A 25,807-nucleotide genomic window follows, 5' to 3' on the forward strand; every position below is an offset into this window, starting at 1 on the left:
ATTCAAACAGCATCCTGTCTTTCTTGCCATTTGCATTTCATACTATCGAACATTAACATATTCATAGTTGCCAATCACTGAGCGCGTACATATATATATATATATATATATATATATATATATATACGATATGAGATTTACTTTCTACATATCTAATAAACATATTCGAAATGAGGGTTCTCCTTATCCGTCAAATCCGCAAAAGCAGTTTGGTTCAGATCCCTTTCTCCTGCCTCTCCGGTTACTTCAGCGGAGGCACGTTCAATAGCCAACTTCTTCTTTCTGTTCTCATACATGAATGCGAATCTGAAAGCGAAGAACAACAAGAATTCCAAAATGTTACAAACCAAGATAGCCCCGATTCCAAGAGAGTATTTGGGTGCTTGTTCAGATTTGAAGAAGAATGGACCGACGATGTTACCTACACAGGCTCCGAACCAGATCATAGCTGATACGAGCATTTTCTTGGATTGTCCACCTGTGTTGGAGGTGATGAGTGATAGGGAAAGGACGAATGAACATTGGTATGAACCGGTTAGATAGCTGAGATAGAAACGACAATTAGCAAGATTGATATGGCACGACATATGATGAATGTCAAGCGTTGAGATATGGTTGTATGCAAAGGACTTGGATATACTCACAAGCAGATTAATCTACCAACATAAGCATCTTTAGGAGCAAGTAAGAAACCCAAAGCGCCCGAGATGGTAGGTAACATGAACAATGCGCAGACGAGTGTACGACTGTTCTTAGGTAGACGATCATTGATTAATGCACCTGCACCGATCCAAATGACGACAAAGACACCCTGAGGGATACCGAGTAAAGCGGTATGGAGTGTATCAAAGCCTAACCCTTGAATAACCTGACATACCACAAATGAAAAAGATCAGCTTGGTTCTTCGATACCCGTACTGATCAACAACAAGTTGAGTTGGATTGACTCACTAGAGTAGAGAAGTTACTGATACCTCCGTTAGGAATATTACCGATAAAACCAAGGAAGCAGAACATGTAAGTCTTGTAATCTGTGAATGCTTCTCGGACTTGACTCCATTTGATCTTTCGGTTTTCAATACCGGTTTGATTCTTTCTCATTCTAGCGATCATAAGTCTGTAATCATGATCAAAATCATCAGCAAGAGGAAAATACTAAGGGAGTGATGAATCGACTTACAGTTTCTCTTCGTAGGAGAATCCCCTGAAGGTAGCTGGAGAATTGGGAAGGTAAAGTAACAAGCAGATAGCCCAAGCTGAACACGCCGCTCCGACGATGAGGAATTCGTATCTCCATGACGCAAGTGCGCCCTTGATGTTTCCGATACCGTATCCTATCAATCCACCGCCGGCCACACCGATTCCGTTAAACGCGTACCAACATGAGATTCTTGAGGGTTGTTCAGCTCGAGTATAGTACATTGAGGTGATCAACATGAACCTGTTTTGTAAGATGCCTTGATAAGTTCACCGTTGACCAATCTTGATGAACGATTGATATGATGACTCACGCAGGATCCGCAATAGCTTCGGCAGCCCCTGAGATAACTCTCAAAGCGGCGATGGCGGCAAAGTTCTTGGACGCAGCTTGAGCCCTATTCATGATGACGAGAATAAGCACTGAATCGAGAGATACATGAGGAACAAGGAGCACTTACATCAGGAAAACACCCCAGAAGAAAATATTGGCTCCTAGGTAATAAGCAGGAGGTGATCTCTGCATGATCAAGTTCGACGGGATGGCCCAAGCTAACCAACCGAAATAGAAAATCGAAGATAACCATGAATAATCTTGTTTACCCAAGTGAAGGTCAGTCTTGATACCGAATATCGCAGCGTATGACAAAGTCGTTTTGTCGACATACTACCAACGATTACAAAGTAAGCGATCATATATGATACAGCGTAGTGTATGTTTGTAGATGTACTTACGTAGAAGAAATAACAGATACCCAATAAAGGGATGATCCTTCTATCGAGCTTCCTCTTCAATCTCTTTTCGTCATCTGGGTTGATATGTGAATCATCGGGATATCTCTGTATAGCTTCATGATAGATATCCGCATGTTGAGATGGAAGTTTGATACCGGGTTTGAGGGGTTCTTCAATGGCTCCTGCTTCTTCAAGTTGGATGGTCTCGCCTTTCTCGGCTTCTTGCTTATATTGATCGTTGCTGCTCATCTTGCGCAATCTATCAATAAACTGATGGATGACCGTTGATACACGAGTGCAAAAAAAATCAGGAAGCGATAACGATCCAGCGTATATATATCTGAACAAGTTGCTACTGCTACCTTTTTCTTTCGCATTTCCATGAGAAATATCAATCCGTCTTGACCTCGCCGGGCCGTAAATTAGAATTATGTGATTATTAATAACCATTCTGAAAGTCTTGGAATCCCCTCACCTCCCACACATGCTCATGAGGGGCATGTCGGAGATGAAAGCTACCCTGTTCCTCCTCTCCTTTCTTATTTGGGGCACATATCCCCCCGATGTGATGGATTAAACTTAAGCTAAGCTAAATGAGGTATGATGCGAAAGATCAGATCGGACCGGTTCGTCCAAGATTCGGTTCAATGCGGTTATTCCTGGTTACTGCATGAGATTGCCGAGATCCAAAATCCGAAATCCGACGTCCGAAATCCAGGGAGGTGAAAAGTCTACATCCCGACGGCAACGTGGACACAGATGAGGAGACTCTCGTTCTTCTGCATGAAGACAATGGCGATAGATCAATAGACAGTCTTGAAGAGGTTTTGCTAATCTGACTCATATCGCCATTGACATATACCTTTATACGAAGGAGTGGGTAACATGGTGGTCCTTTGAGCCAAATGAGAATGGGTATCCAAACAAACAATCTGACCCACACTGACCACTGACTCACTGTCCGCTTTCGTTGAATGAGATTCTACTAACCTTCACGTCCTCTCATCAAACCAAGCAACGAAAATAAACAATCCAAGCAGGTGGATTCTGAGGACGAAGATTATCATTGTTGACATCGAGAACCTTTCGCATAGTATACAGATCATCTTTTCATATTCACAATGACATATAGAGACAGTTTCGTATCCACTACCAGCTCGAATACCTACCCCTCCACCATGTCCAGCTTATCTCACTCCGCATTAGGTCTCACCGACTCCCCTTTACGTCCTCGACTTCGCTCCACCCTCGCCACTTCCACCCCAGCGTCTTCCGTCCCTGGTACACCCGTACGAACCAAAGCATCCCAACAACAACTCCGGCAAGCTCCTTCGAGGAACTCGCTGCATCAGGAAGCGACGACGAACGCAGCGAGAGGAGTGGTCCAGCAACAATTCACGGAGGTTTTGCTCACCGTCGCACCGAAATCAGCTCAAACAAATTTGATCAACGGTAAAGGTTCTCCACCTATTCCAAGACCTACTTCGAGAAATGGGACAGCTACAACTACAAGTCAAGGCATACCATCGAGACCAGCTACTATATCAGCCAAGACGACTTCTTCCCCCCAAGCAACAAATCCCACTCGACCTGCATCTACCACCCAAATCGCTCCACCAAACCAACCTCAACGACCTCAAACTACTCAACTTCAAAATGCATCTCAATCGTCTCGGTCAGCTCAGCAACCCGCTGTCCAAAGAAAAGCTGTACCACCTTCTCCAGCTCACACGGAGACTACCCTTGCTGAAGAATGGGAGGCAGAGTTGATCAAACATACAGGTCAACTCAGTGTGCGACACCGACCAGCCCCTACACCTACACCCTTGCGACAAGCTCCAACAGCCAAAGAGCGAGAGGAACAGAGGTTGAAGGATATGGAATGGGAGAGATCAGGAATGTGGGATGCCACTAGAGATCCAGCTAGAGAAGCTGAAGATAGAGTTAGAAGAGATTTAGGAAGGGATATAGGTGAGGTTTCTCCCGCTGCTTTCTGTCTCTTCAATTGGCATGTACGTACTACAAAGCTTAGATTTAGCTGTTATGGTCCAGCATATCCCCCTCAAACACCCCGTGTTCCCGTTCGATCTGCACCCTCCGGTGTTACCTCCGTTCATATCGGTATCAGACCTAGACTTCATCCCACTAGAGCATCCGAATCGATGACTCGCAATCAACCTGATTTTTCTATCCCCTTACCTCTCTTCTCCCCTGCATCAGCCTCAACAGACCTTCCAGATAACGCGGCTAGGCCATTTCATAATCCCAAGTATGATTCGGCATTAGCTGAAAAGGCAAGAAAGGAATACGAAGATTGGAAAGCGCGGAAAGCAGAGAGGGAAGGTGGTGTGGGCGATGATGGAGATGCACATGGAACGAGAGATTGGATCCCCAAGAGTAGAGAAGTGGCTAGACCGGGAAATGTGGAAGGTATCGCTCATTCCGACGCTTATGAAGATACGCACCACAGGATGAGTGCTCAGGATCAGATGTTACTGCATCAGCAAATGCAAGCTATGCAACAACAGGCTATGCAAATGCAAATGCCGAGAGTGAAGACTACTGCCCAAGATAGGAAAGTACCACCACAAGGAACGCCCAAATCAATATCGAAAGTTGCATCTCAACCTACAATTCAAAATCACGCTCAGGATCAAAACCAAAATCAACCTCAGAAGCAAGATACAACCCAGCTTGTGAGTGATGCCACTGTTGGTAACGAACAAGATCAAATGCAGGCTCTGCAGAATTGGGGATATCCATACCCCTATGGAATGGGCTATGATCCAATGGGGATGGGTCAAATGCAAGGTACGGAAGGATATTATCCTGAACAAGGTTATTGGGATCCGTCTTACTGGTGGGGTATGGGAGGTATGATGGGTGATCCTCAACAACTAGCGATCGCTCAAAGCCAGGGCGAAAGTAACGAGTAGGTATTCATTTTATGACCCACATCGAAGAAATCACCCAGCTGATCTACACATCTTCGTTTTGATCTCATGATTAGTGGCAAGAAAGTCCAATTTGTTGAACCGAGCATTACTGTAGGCTCCAACTCTTCACAAGAAGGTTCCGCTTTATCCGCTCAAGCTGCTTCGACGCCCGTCACACCTGAAGATCCGTATGGGGAAATGTAAGTTCAACTCTCAACTTTGCATTCATCCAATCCTTTGAGGTCCTTTGTCATCCCCTTTTGAACTATGTAAATCCTCTCCTTTGTGTGAAGGATATCCTTTCATTTATTCTCTCATACCCCTTTGATCTTTGGCTATTCCGATTTGGATCAGTCTTCACAAACCCCTCAAAGGGATAAGGAGGTTGAATGATTTTCAATATAAAATCAGAATGAAAATCATTGAAATACCTTAGATATCCAATGGGACGAAATCGTCGATCATCCCCTTTTTCCACCTCCTTGATTTGAACTTTCTCAACCCGTGATTCTTTTCAATTGGTCTTTTTTACCCATTTTCCTTTATATATAAGATGTTCGGAACCACCCCACCACTCCATCCCTCTGCTTTACAAGCTATATCTGGATATCATTACGGTATGGCTTACGAGCAACCTATGCCTCAAGCTCAAAGTTCACCTTATGGTGGTGTAGGTTTTGGTCTGGGTGGTGGGAGTAGTGGCGGAATGATGAGTCCTGGTTCGGGTGGTGGCCAGGCCTTCCCTTCAATGGGTAGTATGGGAATGGATATTAATATGGGTGGCATGGGAGGTATGGGTGGGTTGAACGGTATGGGTGGAATGGGTATGAGTGGCATGAGTGGCATGAGTGGCATGGGAATGGGAATGGGTGGTATGGCTGGCTTCCCTTCTAATGGGTTGGTCTTTCTGTTCTTTTTCACTTCGATCCTCTGTTTTCTTCTTCACTTCATCATTCTTTTGGCGAGATGTTAGACGACGAGTCTGGACTACAGACCATGATTTACAGTACAGTACAGTACTCCACCTACGGTCCGGTCCAGGTTCCGCCCTTGGGGCAGCCATATTCCGTTTCATCCTTTCCTTTTGAACCCATGACTCATGATCATTATCTCTTCCAATTCATAAAGGAGTTATCTAATTTACTGTACTCGTATACTCCTACTATCTTATATCACTTTGCCTTCAAATTCGCCCGTCACCAGATCCAAAGAGACCTCATATTCAGCCTCGTATTTCTCATTTTAAACGTTCAGAGCTGACTGTGTTTTTTCTACCTAATTCGCAATTCATGTCATCTATATTCCCTCAACGACCTACCAATCACTATCGACGTATTTCATCCACTGAAAACGCCAACATCAATCGCATCGGTAACGGGAAAACATCTTCTCCTACTCGACAACCTCGTCAATCCAATTCGAAATCGCCACTTTCTCCTCTACGATCTCGATCTCATACACATGGTTGTCATCATGCTTCGTCTGTCACTTCCCATTCGACTAAACCCCATTCACTCCCGCCTTTACGCCCCCCTACTACACCTTTACCCTTGTCCTCGCCTCTGACTCGACCTCCCATCACCCCTCGCGCCAACAGTATGATGTACAATAATCCTTACCAATGGGGTGGCCAATCGGCAAATGGAATGATGCCAGGTGGTTATAATCCATATATGATGCCTGGCTCAACGATGAATGGTTTCAATCCCAGCAATGCTGGTGGTAGTGGCGCCATGTCAGCTCAGAGCGGTATGACCGATGGAGGTATGAGGCCATTCGATTCATCCAAGATGAAACAGGGTCGGATGGGCCATTATGGATACCTTGAAGGTCGAGGTGAGTCTTCCCTTACCCACCAAGCGGTCTTCCAAACGAGATCCTCGGAAGACCGAGATCTTTCCGGTTTGCTTCTCTCGGTTCGCCGTGCTCCTCCTTTGTCCTTTGTTATATCGATATATGACGTCGGACTGGTGGCTGATAATCAACCCGATTCTTGTAGAACTGGCAGGACCACCCGTCGGTTTCTTACCTGCTGGAGTTCAACCTGAGCAATATCATTCCCCGTCACCTTCAGCACGTGGCCAAGGTCAAATTTCCCCCTCACACCGAGTCGCAAGTACAGCCGGTCAGTCGTATTACACCGCACCTGCACCTTCGGGAGGTGATTCAGTAAATGGCTCGATGGCTTGGGGCGATATGGGTAACACACCCAGAGCGAGGTATGATGGATGTGAGTTTCGACTTGACGTTTTCTGTGATTCTTATAACACTGATTGTATCTATGTGGTATTGGTATCCTTGTTTAGCCTCATCAGCCGCTGGGTACGTCCAAGCTGACTTGGATACTCCCTACCCCCGTACTTCGGGTGGAGGAGCTTCGTCAGCATTCACAAGGTACGGTCCGGATGGATCGGTCGTTAATGGTATAGACGGGAGGATGGGTATCAATCATAGAAGAATGAGAGAAGGTAGAGTTTAGGTGCGATTTCGGTATGAAAACTTGCTTTAATAGGCTTTGGAATCTGGTTTCTAGCTTGACGTTGTGTAAGGTATAGGTGGGTGGGTGTTTGTACATCAGTATTCGGGTTTTCCATTATTTCGATCGTACCGACATGTCGATGTTTGGTCGGTCGTTCAGTTGGTGAATTTATCAATGTCAAGTAGTTCCTGAAGGGTAGGATGTTCTGTAAATTCAGTATTTAGCAGTATCATTCCGGCAACAATATCAGTACAGTAGAAGATTCTTATTCATCCCAGATCGGGTTTCCTTTGGTGATGATATCCATTGTATATGCATGAATGTTTACATAGTTTCTCCCATCATTCGTGATTTATGAGGGTAACTTGATTTGAATGGATGGGTTGGGTCATTTATTCAGATTGATCATTATGAATTTCGTAAAATATCGTTATTGTGATTTGATTGATCGTTATTGAATTTTCACTTCCTAGGACTTGGTGTCCATGTCATTCGCTTCTCGGCTCTCCCACCCCACCCTGATCTACTTTCCATTACTGCCCCTCGATTCTTCCCGCCCGTCGACATGCCGATTCCACCATGAGTGGTCATAGGACTTCGTCCGACACTTCGTTCCAGCAATTTCCTAGCCGCAGGAGTCAAGCTTTCCGCCTGTCTTCTCGGTGTAGCAGAAGAAGGAGGTAACATCTTTCCAGGTGTCCGTTCACCTCTGACTGATCGTTGGGTTTTATCTGCCGCTGCGCGCAGAGTGGATGATAGGGATCCACGTTGATGGTGAGGTGTGAATGATTTGGCTCGTTCGGATATTGATCTACTAGCTTTATCGGCCAATTTCCTACCTATCTCATCCCTTCTTTTCGTTTCTGGTAACTTGAATGATCGAGTCGATTCCAATGGATCTTCCGTCCCGTCCAAAGCTCTAGGAGTGGAAAGTAGGGTACCCCACGTCAATAGCGAGGGTAGGTCCTGAGGTGATGGAGAAGGATCATTGGGTAATAGGGTATAATTGTTGATGATTGGCATTGAAGGTTCTCGATGATCTACATGACAAGTCAGGACGTTTTGTTGAACGAGGTGGAAGAGAGACACTTACAAGGAGTACCTTTTACAGCTGCATCGACCCAACTTCTAGCGGGACTACTTCCCCTCCTACTACTACCTTCTCCTCGACTTGGCCGGACTTCCTCTTCGTCCGGTAATCGGGTATTTGCGTGAGTGATCGTAGGTGGATTAGCAATGGGTTGAGCGTTCGTGGGTCGAGGTTTGGGATATGGATCAGAGTTGGAATCGGCAGGAAACATGAGATTGTTACGAGTCTGATAGCAGATGTTAGTAGCTGAACTAAAAGTCAGAAGCAACTTCAGCTCACCTTGTATCCCCATTGATCCGCACCACTACCTGCCAAGGAGATACTATTATCCTCCTCGCCCATCACGGCATTTTCGATCCTGTTCCTCAATGATTTCTCCTCATCACCTCTACCTCTACCTTCACTACCTCCTGATGCACCTTCACGATGAGGTACGATCTGTCCATCATCCGTCGATATGAGTGCTGTACCAGGCAAGCCAGCGTCGGCAAGAGCTTGCGTGAGAGGATGTTTGGGTGGGAGAGGAATTTCAGCTAATTTGGACCGAGGCGCGGTAGTCGTATCGCCGGTTTTGACTAGTGCTGAAGAAGTTGATCCAGACGCATGAGGTATCAATGCTCCACTTTCTACTTCTGTAACCGTATCTTCGTCATCTGGGTTGGTTGAAGACAATTGGTCTTTTGTCCCTCCAATGAGTTTGATGTCTTTCCAAGCTTCCCCTTCATTCCTGTCTCTTCCACCTTCCGCCAACCCACCTATCAACCTCGTTCCTTCACCGTTCAGTCTCCAATTCCCACTCATAGCAGCATCTAAAATCATCTTCCTTCTTTCTTCACCTTCCAACCTTCGTTGATTCGCTTTCTTTTCGGCTTCCCAAGCCCACCCCCATCTTTCTTCCCTCCTCCTCTTATTTTCTTCATCCACAATCTGGACGAACGAAGCATTATCTTCCGAAGTGTAATTACGTTGGAAAGCATCTAACGATAGATCATCTCTGATCATCTTCTGTCTGGGTCTCTTGAACGGTCGACTCGATGGACCAGCCTCGCTATCGGAAGAACGAAGACCTGTTCCATCCAATTCATCATAATCTTCGTATTTCCTTCTTGAGCTCTCACCACCCATGGGTGTTTCCCATCCTCTCGCTCCGACAGGTGTTCGATTCGGTCTAGCTCTACTTCCAGGTAATGAGATGTAGGGTGTACCAGCCATTGCAAATTCTGTCCTCCTCACTCGCTCAGCATCAATATCATCCAAACTCCTCCTTCCTCCCACAGGCGTAGACCGTCCATTATCCTTCTCCTGAGCTAGGTATGCCAGTTTGCGTATCGATGCTGATAAAAGTTCGGGATCATTTTCGGTCAAGGCAGTGAGATAGTCGTTCGTCGCGTGTAGATGAGGGAGGTTGGGAAAGAAATCTCGAGTGATGATATGTGATAATGCATCGGTATATGTATCTTCCTATAAGCACATAAGTCAGTATGAATCATAAATGCTGAGCTTCTGATAAGGCGATAAGAGATAGACTAAGACTGTGTCAAGCCTTATCTCTTTGATAAAGGAGGGAGAGAGCAACAACTTACGTCAAGAACGTGCTGTTGGTAGAGTGACTTCTGACCTGTTTTAGGTCCTGAGATAAGCTTGGGTGTAGGACCAGGTCGGGGGATCAGGGCATTATTCGATTCTCCCGACATGTTCGTGTATTGTGATACAAGATAAGGTAGGTATGAAGAGCAAGAGAGTACTCGATGGATTTTGACGATCATTTTGTAGAGTGAACTGAGGATGGATTTGAGCAGAGTTGGGTGGCAACATCCATAAATGGGTGATGCATATAAGCTGAGTGCCACCTGCAGATATTTACAGGGGTGGTTTGTCACAAGAGCACACACATCTAGGATTTGGACGCATACAACGGCACCGTGACGTCCGCTGTATACGGGTCTTCATCCACTATGGTCGGTCTGGACCATGTAGCTGAAACTTACGAGTGATCCCATGATCAACTGGATGAGGGGGATAAGCGCACATGCCAGACAGACAGATTGATCGGCATCAAATTGAGATCAAATACACTCTCGGCTGAATCCGATGATGGTGACGGTGACACTCAATTAAGATGAGATGCTGATCACCCGTCTTTCGTATCTCCTGACTTTTGACGCTTTGTTGATAATTTCACATATATCTCGACTCGATTTGCTTATCTCTTGATCTAAATCTACTCTGTATATACACTCTCGTGGACTTCTGTCTCTTGTCGCTTAACATACCGTTTCCGGTTGTGTCATACCTGCATTCCCCCCCTTGTTTATCGCGTTCAGTAGAATTTCTTAATCTCGAGTAAAATGACGAAGAGGACTATTAGAGTGGCCTTGTTGATCAATGATACTCCCGTGAGCTCATTGATAACCTGTCACGAGACGAAGAACATAGCTGATATACAGTGTCATAAAAAGGTGCCAGCTGTGATAGAAGAAGATGGAACGTGTAAGTATGATTGATATCTTATCTGAGATACAGACTCTGACCGGTATCTTCGTATTGACTTCTCAAATAACGCACTATAGATTACGATATATACAAACGATGGCTCTTACAGTCATTATCTACATATCCCGATACTGCCATAGCGAAAAATACAGAATTGATAATTGATGGATATGATGTGGTGGACAAAAGAGAATATCCACCTGAAGATAGGTTGTTGGCGAATTCGAAAGATGGTTATGACGCTATTATGTTGACTGGATCAAGTGCGTTATGAGATCAGTTTTCACGACACACAATATATCTGTACGAGAAAATCTCTTCAGTATATGCTGATGCATGTGTTCTAGAACATACCGCCCACGACTCGTCCAACCCATTCGTCCCACCTTTAATCTCCTTCATTCGACGTCTCACTTCATCTCCAGAATACAGCCATCTGAAATTCATTGGGATCTGTTTTGGACACCAGATCTTGTCTCTAGCGTTGGGTGGGGAATGTGCTAGTGGACAGAATGGATGGGAGATAGGTGTATATGGATGTAAATTGACGGAGGAAGGGAAGAAGTGGTGGACTTGGCATGGTGATGAGGATGAGAAGAAAGAAGACGGTGATTGTGGACATGACAAAGATGCGAAAAGGGTGAATGGTGTTATCGAGAATGGGAATGAACATGTGAGAGTGGACGGTCAAGGTGGTGACGATAAAGTGGTAAGTGCATGTCTCCTCATAGAACTGAAACAGGAAAGCTGATTTATACATCTGAATTGTTCGGCTAGTATCTGGAACAAATGGTAAATTATCCCTTGTTGACACGCATTGATGGATCCTACTGATGATGACATTCTATACAGCACCGAGACCACGTCCCTTTCGTTCCACCATCGTGTCATCTCCTCCTCTCCACACCTCAATACCCTGTTCATTCTTTCGTCCGCTATCACCCCCTTTCCTCACCTTCCGATCCCATCGCTCAGATACTGACCGTTCAAGGTCATCCGGAATTCACACCTTCCATCGTATCTCACATCATAGATGCTAGAAGTTCCACCGGAGTGTTCAGCCCAGAAGTCACGAAGGAAGCGAGGAGAAGAGCTGGTGGGAAAGGTACGGGTGGTGAAGGGTATGGTAGGATTGGCTGGAGTGTTTGGAGAGTGTTGCTGCAGAACGTACCAGTACCAGTTCAACGATAGTATGAGAACGGACATTTAGGTTACTTGCATTCTAAATATGCACGATTTGTATATACCTTGGTGTTATACCAGTAGTTGCGAGTATGAATCTATTGAAGATTGTGATCGTGATCATGATCATGATTATATGAGTATGCATTCTCACTACCCCTTGATCATCACTCGAGTAAGTATTATCCTCTTCCCCTGCACCCTTTTTACCTTGGTTATCGGGGCTTCATATCACCCTGAGCCAGTCTTTTGTGAGGTGTATGGTGCGCCACATACATAACATACACGATATAGCCACATGACGAATCATACTGGTTGATGGTTCGGGCCATCTCCGATACTCGAGCAAAGCCAAAGCTGCGTCTTAGCGTTCAATCAATTCGACGTGTTATTGCTTGTCACCAATCATACATACTCCATAGACTATCACTTGACCTCGATTCGTCAAGTATCACTAGTTCTGCCTGCGGACGGACGGATAAGCAACAGTACTGGTCTATTGATGTACTGCCTGCATGACCGGTGGATCACAAGATTGGTTAATTAGATAGATAAACAGATAGAAAAGGATAAAGGAAAGTCCTTTGTTTGGTTTAGGATTTAGTACGGGTCAAGGGATACTTGGATCATCTCGTGTTCATCATATTATACATTTCACAAAATCGCAGACCCAACGCGTGATCATTCCATATCAACCATCGTCATTGTGGACTCCGACGACATATCTCTCAAGACGATATCGACAGAGAGATAAAGATCAAATCAAGATGTCAGACCCGTCTGTACCCCTCGTAAGGGGAAAGACGAATCACAAGTTGAAAGGCAATTCACTGCTATATAGCGTCTCGGTATTTCTCAGTATAGGAGTGTGGCTATTTGGGTGAGTAATCACAATGCTACTTACCATATGGTCGGAGGAAGACGCTGATGAAACGAATGATGATGGTAGATATGATCAAGGGTGAGTTCGAGAGGTCAAGGCTGTGTCTGTGTGTGGTGAGCAGAGATTAGTACTGATTGGATATATTCCTGGGGTGGGAACAACAGTGTCATGTCAGGTGAGTTTGATGCATCGTTGATATTATTATCCGACCTCGACGGGTGGATGCTGATATATGGTGGGATATAGGTATAATCACAGGACCGTACTTCAAGTAAGTGATCCCCTCCGAGTTATTCATAATAATTTCATGCTGATCATTTTTCCACTTTCCAGAGCGTACTGTAAGTATCAACATCATCGAGTCTGGTATGGCCAGTGCAGTCATTAATGCTTTCTGTATATTACAGTCAATCAACCTACAGCAGGGAAAGTGGGAAAGTGAGTTATCATCTTCGACGATATTTGATCAAACCAGTGCTGATAAACCCTAATTTATAGTATGGTAGCAGTACTGGAAATAGGAGCATTTGGTAGGTCTTATTCAATCCCTCCAATGGCTCATACGTTCCTCCTCTCCTTCTTACTCTCGAGTCCAAGTACTGATAATCGTCTGTCTTTACAGTGACATCACTAGCAGCGGCACATCTAGCCGATAACTACGGAAGGAGAATGACATTACGAACGGGTGCTTTTGTATTCACTATCGGAGGTGCCATACAGACGTGGTGCATCGGCTTCAAAACGATGCTAGTGGGTCGAGTGATCAGTGGATTTGGAGTGGGGATGTTGAGTATGGTAGTGCCTATCTATCAGGTAAGTTTACCAACATGCTTGATCTAGAAGAATAGAGTTGCTGATCACACGTACTTTGATAGTCTGAAATTTCACCTGCGAGTCATGTGAGTACCTATCATCCATATAGATGATATCAATACTGATGCCATAACACACCACAGAGAGGTTTGTTAGGTTCAGTGGAATTTACAGGAAACATCATTGGATACGCTTCTTCAGTTGTATGTAGCAAATCCTTCCTATTCCTTTGGGTATATATATCGGTTGACAAGCCCAAAGTGGATAGATTACGGTTGTTCATACCTCCAATCCGACCTATCGTGGAGAATTCCCCTATTCGTTCAGTGCTTGGGAGGGGCGATCTTGGGAATAGGATCATTCATCGCTCCTGAATCGCCTCGATATCTCATCGATACAGACCAAGATGTAGAAGGTTTGGCGGTAATAGCTGATTTCCAGGGAAAGGAATTGGATGCACATTCGGTACAAGAGGAATATAAGGAGATCAGAGATGCTGTACTTGCCGATGTGAGCCCCAATCCTCCGGCAAACCTCGTAAAGTGCTGTTCGGTAAGAAACTGATGTTGAGTTGAATTCATCTAGCGAGCTGTTGGGGATCGAACTTATAAAGCCTTGTGGAGAAGATATAAAGGACGAGTATTGATTGCCATGAGTAGTCAGATGTTTGCTCAACTTGTGAGTTCTTCATCACCAAGATCAGGAAAGGAAAGCTGATAAGTGTTGCCTAGAACGGTATCAATGGTAAGCTAGGTGTGAGATGGTAAAAACATTTGGTTCCAGCTGACGAGTAATTGATCCGTGATGTGCAGTCATCTCATATTATGCTCGTAAGTGTTCTTGATACCTTTCGAGCAGAGAGTCCAACTGACAGTTGCATACAGCTCTGGTATTTGAACGTATGTTGCAATCTTCTCTGAGCTTGAGTATATGCACTAACTCCGCGCAGAGGCTGGATGGATCGGTCGAGATGCCATTCTGATGACTGGTATTAATGCAATGTTCTATATCGCAAGTTCTCTACCTCCGTGAGTTGTTGGAAGACTTAGTGGTCGATGAACAACTGACCAACTATGCTTAGATGGTTCCTGATGGACCGGGCTGGTCGACGACCTATTCTGCTTACCGGAGCAGTCGCCATGGCTATAGCTCTTACAGCTACTGGATGGTGGATCTATATTGATCAAGCTATCACCCCGAACGCAGGTGAGTGGATTTGCCAGCTAGGTTCGCGGCCGCTCATGCTAATGATGGAATAGTCGTAATTTGTGTCGTTATATATAACGCTGCATTCGGAATGAGTTGGGGACCTGTACCTTGGTGAATATGTGTTCAATGTGAAAATCCAGCTTGAAATGCTGACGATATATCAAGGCTCTATCCTCCCGAGATCATGCCTTTACCATTCAGAGCTAAGGGAGTCTCTCTGTCAACGGCTACGGTGAGTCGTCTGAAAGGTCTCAAGTTGAGCAGCAGCTGATAGATAATGTGAACAAATCGGATCAGAACTGGTTATTTGTGAGTTTTCTGAATCTGACAGGCTCGATAATATTGCTAACAATGAACAGAATTACTGGGTCGGTGTCTCTACACCTGTATTCCAAGAACTCATTGGATGGCGATTGTACCCTATGCACGCATTCTTCTGTGCACTTTCCTTCGTACTGGTTTACTTCCTGTACCCCGAGACTCGTGGTGTACCATTGGAAGAGATGAACTTGTTGTTCCAAGATGGTAAGCCATGGCCGATCACAGTCATGAAACAAGGTGCTGATCTCACACACAGAACCTGATCTCGACGATGACGAAGATGACGAGGATGGATCAGATAACGATGATGAGGAAGATGGCTCAGCGGGATCAGGATCAGAAACCTCTTCTCTAGTAGGAGGAAGCGATCGACGAAGACGGTTCTCTGATGGGTCGACATTACCGATAAGCAACAAATCTACTGCTGACCAGAGAACGGGATTCTTCGGTAAGATCCTAGACTCGGTCGAAGGCGTGTTTGGAGGTGGGAACAGTAGGAGAAGAGGTAGTGTCAGAGGGGAATATAATGCTGTTGGGGGACAATAGGAACTCGCGAGTGAGTCATATCTTTGAACAGTTTCAGAATGTCGCATTGATTCGATTATGTGCAGGGCTCAATGCTAGAGGTAAACCCATACGTAAATCTCGAATATCAAAAGGTAAAGACAAAAACAAAAACCAAATGAAGAGGAATCCGGTCGATCTGGAAGCTGCAAGAGAATTTGAATTTGAAAGTTTACCTGATTTACCTGAACATGATATTGATATTGATCATAGTGAAGGTGAAGATGATATTGGAGATGTGGAATTACATCCTTCTAAAATAGGAGGTGTAGAGTTGTCCAGAAGGAATACCAATAGCGTTGAACCTCGATAAAGTAAGTATATCCCATAGAAAAGAATGTGTAGCATAAGAATTTCAATTGATTAGATTAGATGGAAGAATATGGCTGGTGATCTCTTGCATCATGCATGGTTAGTGTATAGAATGCCAGTCGATGGCGAGTTATGGCAAGATTTTGGGGTGCTCGATCCCATGTCATGGTCGCCATCGGAACTGAAGAATTGACGAGTACGTTGCACAAGGACAGTGTTGTAGTCGATCGCAGAACCGAGTGGAGGTTGACCGGGGCTGTGTTTCAGGTTGGAATGGGAAGAAAAAAAGAAGATCTGCTGGAGCAGTGACACAGCCCCTGTTCATCTACCCTGAATCATCATCCCTACTACCTCATACAAAAAGTGTCTGGACTCACACTCTCACCTCGCTGCGTGTTACGTGTTGCGGGGTGGAGAAACAAAAACCTTTGGAAACCAAAACACGCGTATGACAGCAACAATAGAAGAATCCATGTTACATGCTCACACGAAACAGATTGGTCTTCTCATGTCGTCACACTCCAATAATGAGAGTATAAGAAATTTTGATCGTACAAGTTTTTAGATAATAGATCAGATAGCTGTAGATACCTTTGAATTTCTCATATCTCTTGTCCAACTTCACAATTTCCCTCTCACTCAGGAAACAGGAAAAATCTCGGAGATCGACAATACGAAAGAAAGATATTTAGTGTGGATTCAACTGCGCTACCACCCTACCACCCTGTCAATTGTTCATCATCCATTACAACGGAGGGTCAAGTTACATCATACCTCCTACAACCAACACCACAGTTCCAACCTCTTGACGATTTTCACTCTCTTTCGTCCAACATATATACAGTACATAACCTTGACCAAGGTATATACACTCACACACACCAATCGAGGTGACAAACTCGACGTCAGTCGTTCTAAAAACGGTACAACACTCATTCAAACACATCCTAGTCTATAAACGTCCGCCTAATCCACCTTCCTCAAGATGTCCGACGTGGAAGACGCAGCCTCTTCCCTGGTAGCATCATGGAACTCTACCCTATCGTCCGTCTCAGTCAAAGCTGTAGGATCTCAAATTGCTTTGATGACTGGAATATCCCTCGGTACGATCCTCGCATTTAGTTTCTTTAGACCTAGAGAGAAGAAGGTTTACGCACCAAAGATTAAATATCAATTACCTAGACCTGCTGATCCGGCTGATGATCCGGATTACGAACCTCCCCCGCCACCTATATCGAATGGTTTTTTCGCTTGGTTCAGTCCTGTCATCAGATTAAAAGAGGAACAGATGATAGCTAACGTCGGTGAGTTGACATTTCGACTTTCCGATGACTTGTCGTGAAACACTGAATGTGTATTGATTGTATTTGGTTTTATAGGTCTCGACGCTACCACTTTTCTTCGGTTTCTCCGTATGCTCAGAAACATATTCTCCTGCATCACCGTCCTTGGTGTAATCCTTTTGGTCCTTAATATCATATATAACCTCAAATACGTTGAGAGTAAAGATAGGAACGCATTGAGTTTGTTGACCATTCAGAATGTCAGAGGATCGTGGATGTGGCCTGCTTTGGGTGTAAGCTATTTGATAAGTAAGTTTGCAGTCTTAATCGTATCATTGCAAGATATGAATACTGATATTTATGTCGATCAGATGCTATCGTCATGTATTTCGGTGAGTTATCGGATCAAGAAGAATTCTTAGAGGTAATTGAGCTGACATTTTTGAAGTTTGGCGGAATTGGCAAGCCATGGTAAGTGCGCTATTTTCAATAGACTGTATCATCCATCTACAGATGAGCTGACGATTATGAACAGATTCAACTGCGAATGAGATGGTTCAGATCGCCAGCTTATCAGACTAAAATTTACTCTAGGACCTTGATGGTGAGTAGCATAGTAAGAGCCATATCGTATTTGGATGCTGATAAGGGCCTATAGGTCACTCAAGTAAGAAAAGATTACAGAAGCGACGAAGGATTGGTAGCTCTTATGGGTCTACTCAAGGTTGATGGTATCAAAATTGGTGAGTTCCCAATTACAAGTTTCGCCGTTTCACTGTCCAGTCGTTCTAACTGTTTTTAATGTATTGCAGGCCCTGAGATCGACTGTACATCAATTGGTAGAAGACTGGAGGATTTCCCAGAGATGGTAGAAGATCACAACAAAGCTGTTGCAGAGTTGGAGGAACACCTGGTGAAATACCTTAAAAACAATCAAATGGCCAGCAAGAGACCTCAGATTAGGAAAGGTGGTTTCTTGGGAATGGGAGGTGTCAAAAAAGTGAGTTTCAACTCACTGCTTCAGCTAGGCATCAACAAGCTGACTCGGATGTGAAGGACGCAATCGACTACCATGCCAAAGAGATTAGGTTCCTGAGGGAGAAGATCGACACTAAGCGTCAAGCCATAGATTCACTCTTGAAAAAGGAAAGACATGCTAGGAAGAAGGGTGGTAATGGCAACAGGATTGAAGGTGAAAACTACGGTGAGTACAACTCTCCTTTCGGCATTAGTTCATGATTTTCTGATTGAATTGTATTATATTTAGGTTTCGTTACCTTCAAAACCATTGCCGAAGCCCATCGAATCGCTCGTGCTCACCAAGGGAAATTGAAAGAATTACATGGAGCGCAATTGCACCTTGCCCCTATGCCTCAAGATATCGTGTGGGAGAACATCTCGAAGGATTCAGCCGAGGTTGGATCTAGAAGGACGTTCGGTTTCATCTTCATTGGAATCATCTGTTTCTTCTACACTGTTCCTGTGAGTTTTTAATGAACATGTTAAACGGCTCCCGCTGATCGTTCGGATTATTAGTTGCTGGTGGTATCATTGCTTGCCAATCTGAGTGCTTTGACACTTTATGTAGGATTCTTGAATACTTGGAAGAGTGCCGGGCAATGGGGTAACTGGACAGTGAGCTTAATAAATCGCATACACCACTTTCTGAGCTCATCCATAAATGAAATTCCTAGTTTTCCCTTGTTTCTGGTATCTTGCCGTCAATTATCTCTTCAGGTTTCGGCTATTTCCTGCCCTTCATCATGAGACGAATCAGTAAATACCAAGGTAAGCCATATCATGATAATGACTCAGATGGTTCAGTAGCTGACAGCCTTGCTTAGGTGCTCCCACGCGATCTCGACTTGACAGAGCGGTCACAGCGCGATATTTCTTCTTCGTGATCATCTGTAACGTGGTCATCTATTCGTTACTGAGTGTCATCTACACCGCCGTCGCGACCGTTGTCGCTGAGATCGGTGACAATCAGAGTGTGGGAACGATCTTCAAGACGCTCGAAGATATTCCTGATCAAATCCAAGGTACCTATGTGCAGCAGTCGACATGTGAGTAGAGGTTCTCTTTACGTGGTTCTGTTGCCTGAAATGCATTGCTGACATGCTTTTCTATTATAGATTGGCTTACTTGGCTGCCTCTTCGAGGTTTCTTGGTCATTTTCGAATTGATCCAACTAATCAAACTCGCCCTGGTCTCCTTACGGAGATTCATGTTCTCCCATACTCCAAGAGATATCAGAGAGATGACTAAGCCTGGCTACTTTGAATACGCTATCGGTGAGCATTCATGATCCCTGTCCTTCTGCGGAAAGGGCATTGTGCTGACCGAAGGAATCATAGTCGTTGTCAACTTGCTCTTCGTCTGTGCGGTTGGTATGATCTATGCACCTCTCGCACCGCTAGTAGCTATCGGAGCATGTGCAGTGTTCTGGTTCTCTTCCATCGTTGTACGTGTTCCTCTGACTCCATACCTTGCATGAACTGACTAGTTGCGTTTCCAGTACAAATATCAACTCCTCTACGTCTATATCTCACGAGCAGAAAGTGGCGGTCGAATGTGGAATGTCTACGTTAACCGGTTACTAGCTTGTTGCATCTTGATGCAGCTCTTGATGGCCTTGAGTGAGTTTGCCATCTGACTGTCATACAATGACTCGTGGAGCTGACATGATTGCAGCTACCGGATTAATCCGTTCACGATGGCTCGATTGTATCGCCGCTGCACCCCCAATCCTGATCATAATCGCCTTCAAGATCTACATTTCGCGTACACTCGAGAATCAATTCCGATACTACAATCCAACTCAGCAAGAGCTCGAGCAGGAGAGGATGTACTCAATGTCAGAAAAGAGGACCAAACATTCTGAGATGGAGAAACGATTCCTTCACCCTGCTTTGCAACAGGATAAACTGTATACAATCATGGTTCACAAGAGCCAAGAACAACTTGCTCGAGAGGTACTCAGTGCTTATCCCTGGTTCGCTGGAAAGCATCAACACGACGGTGTGGAAATCAAAGCTGTTCGAGAAGTGAGCATAATCAGTCGCATTGTTCACGAGTGGTCAGCTGACATATTGACATCCATAGGAAAACCTCGAGTACGACCCCAATCGAGACGGACCTGCGGATGTTGCCCATCAAGCCGATTGGGATGCTCGATCGATCGCTTCTACGGAAATGCTCGGTGGATTTGGTGGTGGGAAGAGCGAGCTATCTTCGACTGCACCTTCACCCGGTGTTGATACCGACGCGTATAACCATTACCCATTACCTGGAATGGACTCGAATGTGAATTTACCGTTGGATAACCCATCATCAGATTACCTTTTGGCGCAACAGCGAGATCGATCAGACGAGTATCGAAATGACAAACAGCCACCTCGAAGGCAGAACAGTCGACCTTACCCACTCAGTCATGTTAGAGGTAATCTATCGGAAACTGACATTGTGGCAAGTTCACCATTGCTAGAACATCAACAACAACAACCTTCATATGATGCCCCACCATATTCCAACGTACCTTATCCTCCTAGTGCCTACACTCAACCTCCCATTGGGTACACACCGCCAACTATGAGGAGGACAGCGTCGGGTGACGAAGATGATATAGGTCAGACGAGATGGGATCAAGGTGATTTAGAAAGAGGTATTACCCAACCTCAGAGCAATAGGTCGTCACCACCTCCACGATCATATAGCAATCAAAGTCAAGATGATCAAGGGCTGTATGGAGGAGGATGGCAGCAGCATGATAGAAGGAATCAAAGTGGTCATGGGTGGTAAGACATCGAGATGACAAAGCGCTGGTCGCAAGGTGTACATTATCCCATCGCTCTCTAAATATATATATATATTTATATACACTTATACTTTGCGTATATGACTCTAACATATATCGCTTATACACTTTATTATACAATATCTCAACGAATAGACCACGAGTGAATGACCGTGAATGCATGGATGGACATTGAAATGATTGCTCGAGTGCAGCAATATCATGGTGACAGTACGTGACATTCTCGTTTACGTAAGTGTCGCCACTTTTCGTCTCCGCTAGAGTTGTGATCTCTAATGATCACTCGTTTCCACCTGTTTCTCTCTCTCTTTCTAGTCTGTATCTCATACCAGCCCCAGTATTCCATAGTATCTTACACTCTTCAACCACGTACGCATACCTCGCACTCACGATGGAAGCAGAACTATCGACTTACAAGGATCAACTGGCCTATGTCAACTTACAGCTCGAATCAGATCCCAACAATGAAGGACTCAAGACACTCAAAACCGAGTTGGTCGAGTTGATCGACCTTACTCAGCAGGCCATGGGTCAACCAGCTGCTGGATCAACGACGTCGACTAGTGCCGGGACTACGAAGAATGATAAGCCAAAGGGGAAGGGGAAAGAGGATGCTGCGTCTCAGTATAAAGCTGGGATGGATTGTATGGCCAAGTACAAAGATGGGAAGTGGTATGTACAATTTGTTTTTAAAATCTTCAGTATAATATCGGATGTCTAAAACCTGATTCATAGACTCAAGCTGATAACTGGCTCAACTTAGGTACCCCGCCAGGATCAACGCAGTTATCGGATCACCTGAATCACCTCAATATACCATCACCTTCAAAGGTTATACCACATCTACAAACGTCCCTTTATCCTCGTTACGACCTCATGATCCCTCTGCACCCATACCCACCCCCGTTGAACCTACCAAGAGGAAACAGGAGGAACTGACAGAGAAGGAAAAGGAGAAGAAGAAGAAGAAAGGTGAGAAATGGATGGAATCTCAGAAAGCGAAGGCGGATGAAATCAAAGATAAGAAGAGCGCTTGGGAGAAGTTTGGGAAAAAAGCTAGTAAGAAAGGGATCCATATTTCTGGGTGAGTATTGTCTCTATCTTCGTTTATATTTCTTTCAAGTGAGATACTTCTGAGTGATCGATATCAGACGCGATCGTGAGTTTAAGTATGTACTGATGATCTCTGTGCATTCCAGTCTCGAGGGAAAATCAGTGTTCAGAACACCTGATAATCCGTTTGGTGAGCCATCTTGACCGTATGTAGATCCTCAAACATAGCTGACATAACCTTTTCCACTCATTCAGGCAAAGGTACGCTGCCTTCGTTCCACCCAAGACTACGATGAGAATCGCTGATGTTTCCTCCATCGCAGTCGGAGTTACTGGCTCAGGTAGAGGTGTGACAGAGTATGAGAGAATGGGAAAACATAAATTCGCAACGGATAAAGAGGAATAGGTGTAGCATAATCAAACTCATCTTGCCTTTTCTCGTCAATCTCTCTTACCGTTGTACAACCATTCACTTTCCGTTCGTCCAGCTACCATCGATCTCTGGCCTCAAAATACCTCGTCAAGATGGTCTTCAATGAAGCGATAATTATCCTCACCCAAGCAAAATAACCTCATGATACGATCCAAGCGTACTTTTTATTTTCCTCTCTTCCACTTAGAATCATCTATCCCTTGTCCTTGTCATCTGCTGAGTTACCGTATTTTACCTTTTCAGACGTGAATGATCTGTCTCAGGTACGGAGTGATAAGTAAGTTGGATGAAGTGGTATGTTCACCATGCATTTATGGTCAATTCTGCCTTCTCGTACAAATAGGAAACACCTTACTAATAAATGATTATCGAATCGATATGCGCTACCAATCCGTCACCTCACACGAGCCGAGTGATATCATTGGATTACTACTGTTCATGCTGCAGCAGCGCTAAGCATACTTTTCTTTACTGCACTGATATTCATACCCTCCATCCGCTGATACTTGATTGCCTTGATACTAGCAAGTTCACCTTGTCCGTACCCTTCCTCCGCCAGTCACATAATATTCTTTGATATCGTGCGTCGAAGCACATTGCGCTACCACCCAGAACACCCAAAGACACAAAGCGACGATATTCACGCTAGAGCGAAATATCAGTCCAAGTCAGCTTGTACTGATTTATGGAGTTTTGTACTCATATACTCACAAGTAACCTAAGATGTCAGGATTCAGGTCATGTCCTTTACTCCTCGCCAAACCCCAAACGACATTATCCAATGCTAACACCGTGCCAGCGATCAAGGTCAATAACACACATATCCCTCTCTCCCACCATTTGGGATCCCGCATGATATCTGACCATGCATCCGATCGTCTATGAATGAGGCAAATGCGCAGATTGCGAGTATGAGAACAAGGTAGGTGATGAGGAGGATGGAGAGGATGAGATGGAAGAGGAGTAATAATGGGAAGCCGCTCATTGGATCTGGCCAGGATGCTGTAGAGTATAAAAACTCCCGAGTTCTTGGTCAAGCCAGTCATTCAGCTCGAGATGTCCATGGGTCTTATGTGCACGGATGGACTCACCCAGAATCCTGACCGTTGACTCCATATCCTTGAGCAGCAATTTTGATATCACCTTGATATCCTCCATCATATACCCAAACGGGTAACAACCAGAACCCAGCCAAGAAACAAATTACAGCGATGGAGAAAGGTAAGAAGATCAATAATATACTCTGGGCGGTTTTACCCCCGAAACTACATTTACAGCAAGAGAGAGGGTTGCATCCTCGTCGATATCGATCGTAGGTTGAATCATCTCGATGAGATCGTTGACGCCCTGATGAATGATGGCGGGACGAATGGTGTTTGCCCATCTTTTTCGTGGTCACTGTGATTTAGTGTCTTACTTGCTCAATTTAAATTGTTTTATCTATCCGTTTTTTACGAGAAGAAAGTTGATCGTCTCTCATCATGCATACTTATTTCAGTTGATGATCTGTTGCATATTGTGTTGTCTTACCCTCCCTTCTTATAGTAGGGGTAGTCAAATACCGACTTGTGCACGTCACAAGTCTGACTTGAGACTGGTTTTTGCACCGCACAACTCGACTTGTGCACCTGCACGACTCGGATAAATACCTAATTGACTACCCCTAGTACTGAAGGGACGTGGATAAGGATTCAACTGATAAAGGATGCGCTGACCTATAACTTGATATGACCACGATGAAAGTTACACTGAATCAGGAAGATCTGGCTCGAGATAGGACAAAAGGTTCATCGAGCTTTCTGATTTGCAGAGATATTGCACCTCTCAATCTCATCTAATCCCCTATAGGAGGGGAAGGTATTGTTAGCATCCTACTTGGATTAAGCTTGTGGGACGTCAAAGTGGAGGTTTGAAGCTGCTTACCAATGGATCCGATTGCAGCTTTGTCAAAAGTTCAACCTCCACTGTGCGTAATCGGCGTACACCGCTTTTGGAGATGCAAGTGATTTTGGTGAAATGATCTCATATAGTGGAGGAGCTGATGTAAGTGACTTTGGCGAATTCAGCTTTCTCGTAAAATCCCACAAACGCTGTTTGAAGCAGTATCATTCCTTGCAAGGTATATATAGCAGCTCAGGATGAACAAAGCGAGATGCATGTCCTCATCTAAGTAGACTAACACCTAGCACGAATCAGCGAGAGATTCATACATGATGGCGGCCACTCCCCTTCCTTCCCCTCGTCGAATCTTGACTGCCACTGACTCTCAAGGTCTACCAGTGGTATTGGACGATACAACCCCTTTTGCCAATGACAATGAGGAGTTAAAAGCTTTTGTCGGATATGTCCAGCCGGATTTGACTGGGAAACCAGATCAAGCTTTCAAGTACTCGGAATATAAACCTACTAAGATTAGTCATGATGATCAAGTATCGTTAAGATGGGTCGGTGAGTACTTGTTTGATTCTTCCCTGCGATCGACCTGCGGTCTTACCTGTTTTAGGCTCAAAACAAACATAAGGACTCTTCTGAACATACACTGACTGTTCGGATCGTGTTTTGGTTTTCCTTTTCAGATATTCCACCTAACTATAAAGGGGATCAACATTACACTAATACCTTCGGTAAGTCAATACTCGTGATGAGGTTGTAACGTGTTGACTCGACTTACTTTATAGACTACATAATTGTGACCCACGGCGAACTCGAACTGTCCTTACCAGACGGTCAAACCAAGAACGTCAAAGTCGGCGATGCAGTGGTTCAAGCTGCCAATATTCACGCTTGGAACAACAATACTGATCAATGGGCAAGTGAGTGATAACGCATACATCTCCAGACTCGGATACCACGAACATGTACCTGACGTGGGTTGGTGTTTACCAGGATTCGTCGGTGTGGTGGTGCCCTCTGAAAGTGTTAAAGTCAACGGTAAAACGCTTGATCAACCCCCCATCAATGGTTATCACGCTCAGTTTTAATTATCGTTTGATTTCGATCAATCGAA

The 25,807-nt window shown here is 44.7% G+C and overlaps 11 protein-coding genes across 11 annotated transcripts; 8 read left to right on the forward strand and 3 right to left on the reverse strand.

The window, feature by feature from the left end:
* Positions 1 to 152: 152 nt before the first annotated feature.
* L199_001735 (uncharacterized protein) lies at positions 153 to 2,181 on the reverse strand (the record flags this gene model as incomplete). The annotated part of the gene is made up of 7 exons (XM_064887488.1): positions 153 to 543; positions 645 to 868; positions 952 to 1,117; positions 1,181 to 1,441; positions 1,512 to 1,595; positions 1,659 to 1,864; positions 1,933 to 2,181. 7 exons carry the CDS (start codon positions 2,179 to 2,181, stop codon positions 153 to 155), a joined length of 1,581 nt encoding a protein of 526 aa, XP_064743560.1.
* An 872-nt stretch (positions 2,182 to 3,053) lies between these two features.
* On the forward strand, positions 3,054 to 5,072 carry L199_001736 (uncharacterized protein; the record flags this gene model as incomplete). Its single annotated transcript, XM_064887489.1, has 3 exons — positions 3,054 to 3,903; positions 3,985 to 4,864; positions 4,943 to 5,072. The coding sequence occupies 3 exons, from the start codon at positions 3,054 to 3,056 to the stop codon at positions 5,070 to 5,072; spliced, it is 1,860 nt and encodes a 619-aa protein (XP_064743561.1).
* Positions 5,073 to 5,421: 349 nt separating this feature from the next.
* On the forward strand, positions 5,422 to 5,841 carry L199_001737 (uncharacterized protein; the record flags this gene model as incomplete). The annotated part of the gene is made up of 1 exon (XM_064887490.1): positions 5,422 to 5,841. The coding sequence occupies one exon, from the start codon at positions 5,422 to 5,424 to the stop codon at positions 5,839 to 5,841; it is 420 nt and encodes a 139-aa protein (XP_064743562.1).
* A 316-nt stretch (positions 5,842 to 6,157) lies between these two features.
* On the forward strand, positions 6,158 to 7,347 carry L199_001738 (uncharacterized protein; the record flags this gene model as incomplete). The annotated part of the gene is made up of 3 exons (XM_064887491.1): positions 6,158 to 6,704; positions 6,868 to 7,098; positions 7,175 to 7,347. The coding sequence occupies 3 exons, from the start codon at positions 6,158 to 6,160 to the stop codon at positions 7,345 to 7,347; spliced, it is 951 nt and encodes a 316-aa protein (XP_064743563.1).
* Positions 7,348 to 7,809: 462 nt separating this feature from the next.
* L199_001739 (uncharacterized protein) lies at positions 7,810 to 10,131 on the reverse strand (the record flags this gene model as incomplete). The annotated part of the gene is made up of 4 exons (XM_064887492.1): positions 7,810 to 8,387; positions 8,441 to 8,663; positions 8,717 to 9,898; positions 10,021 to 10,131. The coding sequence occupies 4 exons, from the start codon at positions 10,129 to 10,131 to the stop codon at positions 7,810 to 7,812; spliced, it is 2,094 nt and encodes a 697-aa protein (XP_064743564.1).
* A 654-nt stretch (positions 10,132 to 10,785) lies between these two features.
* On the forward strand, positions 10,786 to 12,121 carry L199_001740 (uncharacterized protein; the record flags this gene model as incomplete). The annotated part of the gene is made up of 7 exons (XM_064887493.1): positions 10,786 to 10,833; positions 10,897 to 10,927; positions 11,008 to 11,193; positions 11,278 to 11,511; positions 11,611 to 11,639; positions 11,708 to 11,722; positions 11,783 to 12,121. 7 exons carry the CDS (start codon positions 10,786 to 10,788, stop codon positions 12,119 to 12,121), a joined length of 882 nt encoding a protein of 293 aa, XP_064743565.1.
* A 758-nt stretch (positions 12,122 to 12,879) lies between these two features.
* Positions 12,880 to 16,215, forward strand: L199_001741 (uncharacterized protein; the record flags this gene model as incomplete). Its single annotated transcript, XM_064887494.1, has 22 exons — positions 12,880 to 12,992; positions 13,062 to 13,073; positions 13,160 to 13,170; positions 13,242 to 13,266; positions 13,329 to 13,336; positions 13,403 to 13,433; positions 13,494 to 13,525; positions 13,618 to 13,808; positions 13,871 to 13,894; positions 13,952 to 14,011; positions 14,070 to 14,318; positions 14,394 to 14,486; positions 14,540 to 14,552; positions 14,621 to 14,638; positions 14,758 to 14,836; positions 14,890 to 15,014; positions 15,068 to 15,128; positions 15,183 to 15,249; positions 15,315 to 15,326; positions 15,377 to 15,542; positions 15,595 to 15,843; positions 15,950 to 16,215. 22 exons carry the CDS (start codon positions 12,880 to 12,882, stop codon positions 16,213 to 16,215), a joined length of 1,905 nt encoding a protein of 634 aa, XP_064743566.1.
* A 984-nt stretch (positions 16,216 to 17,199) lies between these two features.
* On the forward strand, positions 17,200 to 21,298 carry L199_001742 (uncharacterized protein; the record flags this gene model as incomplete). Its single annotated transcript, XM_064887495.1, has 17 exons — positions 17,200 to 17,518; positions 17,594 to 17,806; positions 17,869 to 17,889; positions 17,946 to 17,968; positions 18,033 to 18,101; positions 18,156 to 18,240; positions 18,310 to 18,497; positions 18,554 to 18,701; positions 18,765 to 18,979; positions 19,034 to 19,132; positions 19,192 to 19,285; positions 19,342 to 19,563; positions 19,633 to 19,791; positions 19,855 to 19,961; positions 20,016 to 20,136; positions 20,192 to 20,544; positions 20,603 to 21,298. 17 exons carry the CDS (start codon positions 17,200 to 17,202, stop codon positions 21,296 to 21,298), a joined length of 3,132 nt encoding a protein of 1,043 aa, XP_064743567.1.
* Positions 21,299 to 21,705: 407 nt separating this feature from the next.
* Positions 21,706 to 22,773, forward strand: L199_001743 (uncharacterized protein; the record flags this gene model as incomplete). Its single annotated transcript, XM_064887496.1, has 5 exons — positions 21,706 to 21,986; positions 22,078 to 22,398; positions 22,514 to 22,557; positions 22,623 to 22,628; positions 22,691 to 22,773. The coding sequence occupies 5 exons, from the start codon at positions 21,706 to 21,708 to the stop codon at positions 22,771 to 22,773; spliced, it is 735 nt and encodes a 244-aa protein (XP_064743568.1).
* Positions 22,774 to 23,330: 557 nt separating this feature from the next.
* Positions 23,331 to 24,184, reverse strand: L199_001744 (uncharacterized protein; the record flags this gene model as incomplete). Its single annotated transcript, XM_064887497.1, has 4 exons — positions 23,331 to 23,445; positions 23,512 to 23,584; positions 23,665 to 23,828; positions 23,892 to 24,184. The coding sequence occupies 4 exons, from the start codon at positions 24,182 to 24,184 to the stop codon at positions 23,331 to 23,333; spliced, it is 645 nt and encodes a 214-aa protein (XP_064743569.1).
* Positions 24,185 to 25,013: 829 nt separating this feature from the next.
* On the forward strand, positions 25,014 to 25,781 carry L199_001745 (uncharacterized protein; the record flags this gene model as incomplete). The annotated part of the gene is made up of 4 exons (XM_064887498.1): positions 25,014 to 25,248; positions 25,377 to 25,424; positions 25,479 to 25,613; positions 25,687 to 25,781. 4 exons carry the CDS (start codon positions 25,014 to 25,016, stop codon positions 25,779 to 25,781), a joined length of 513 nt encoding a protein of 170 aa, XP_064743570.1.
* Between the last annotated feature and the right edge of the window lie 26 nt (positions 25,782 to 25,807).

Source organism: Kwoniella botswanensis, chromosome 1 (assembly GCF_036426115.1).
Source record: "Kwoniella botswanensis chromosome 1, complete sequence".
Classification (NCBI taxonomy): Eukaryota; Fungi; Basidiomycota; class Tremellomycetes; order Tremellales; family Cryptococcaceae; genus Kwoniella; species Kwoniella botswanensis.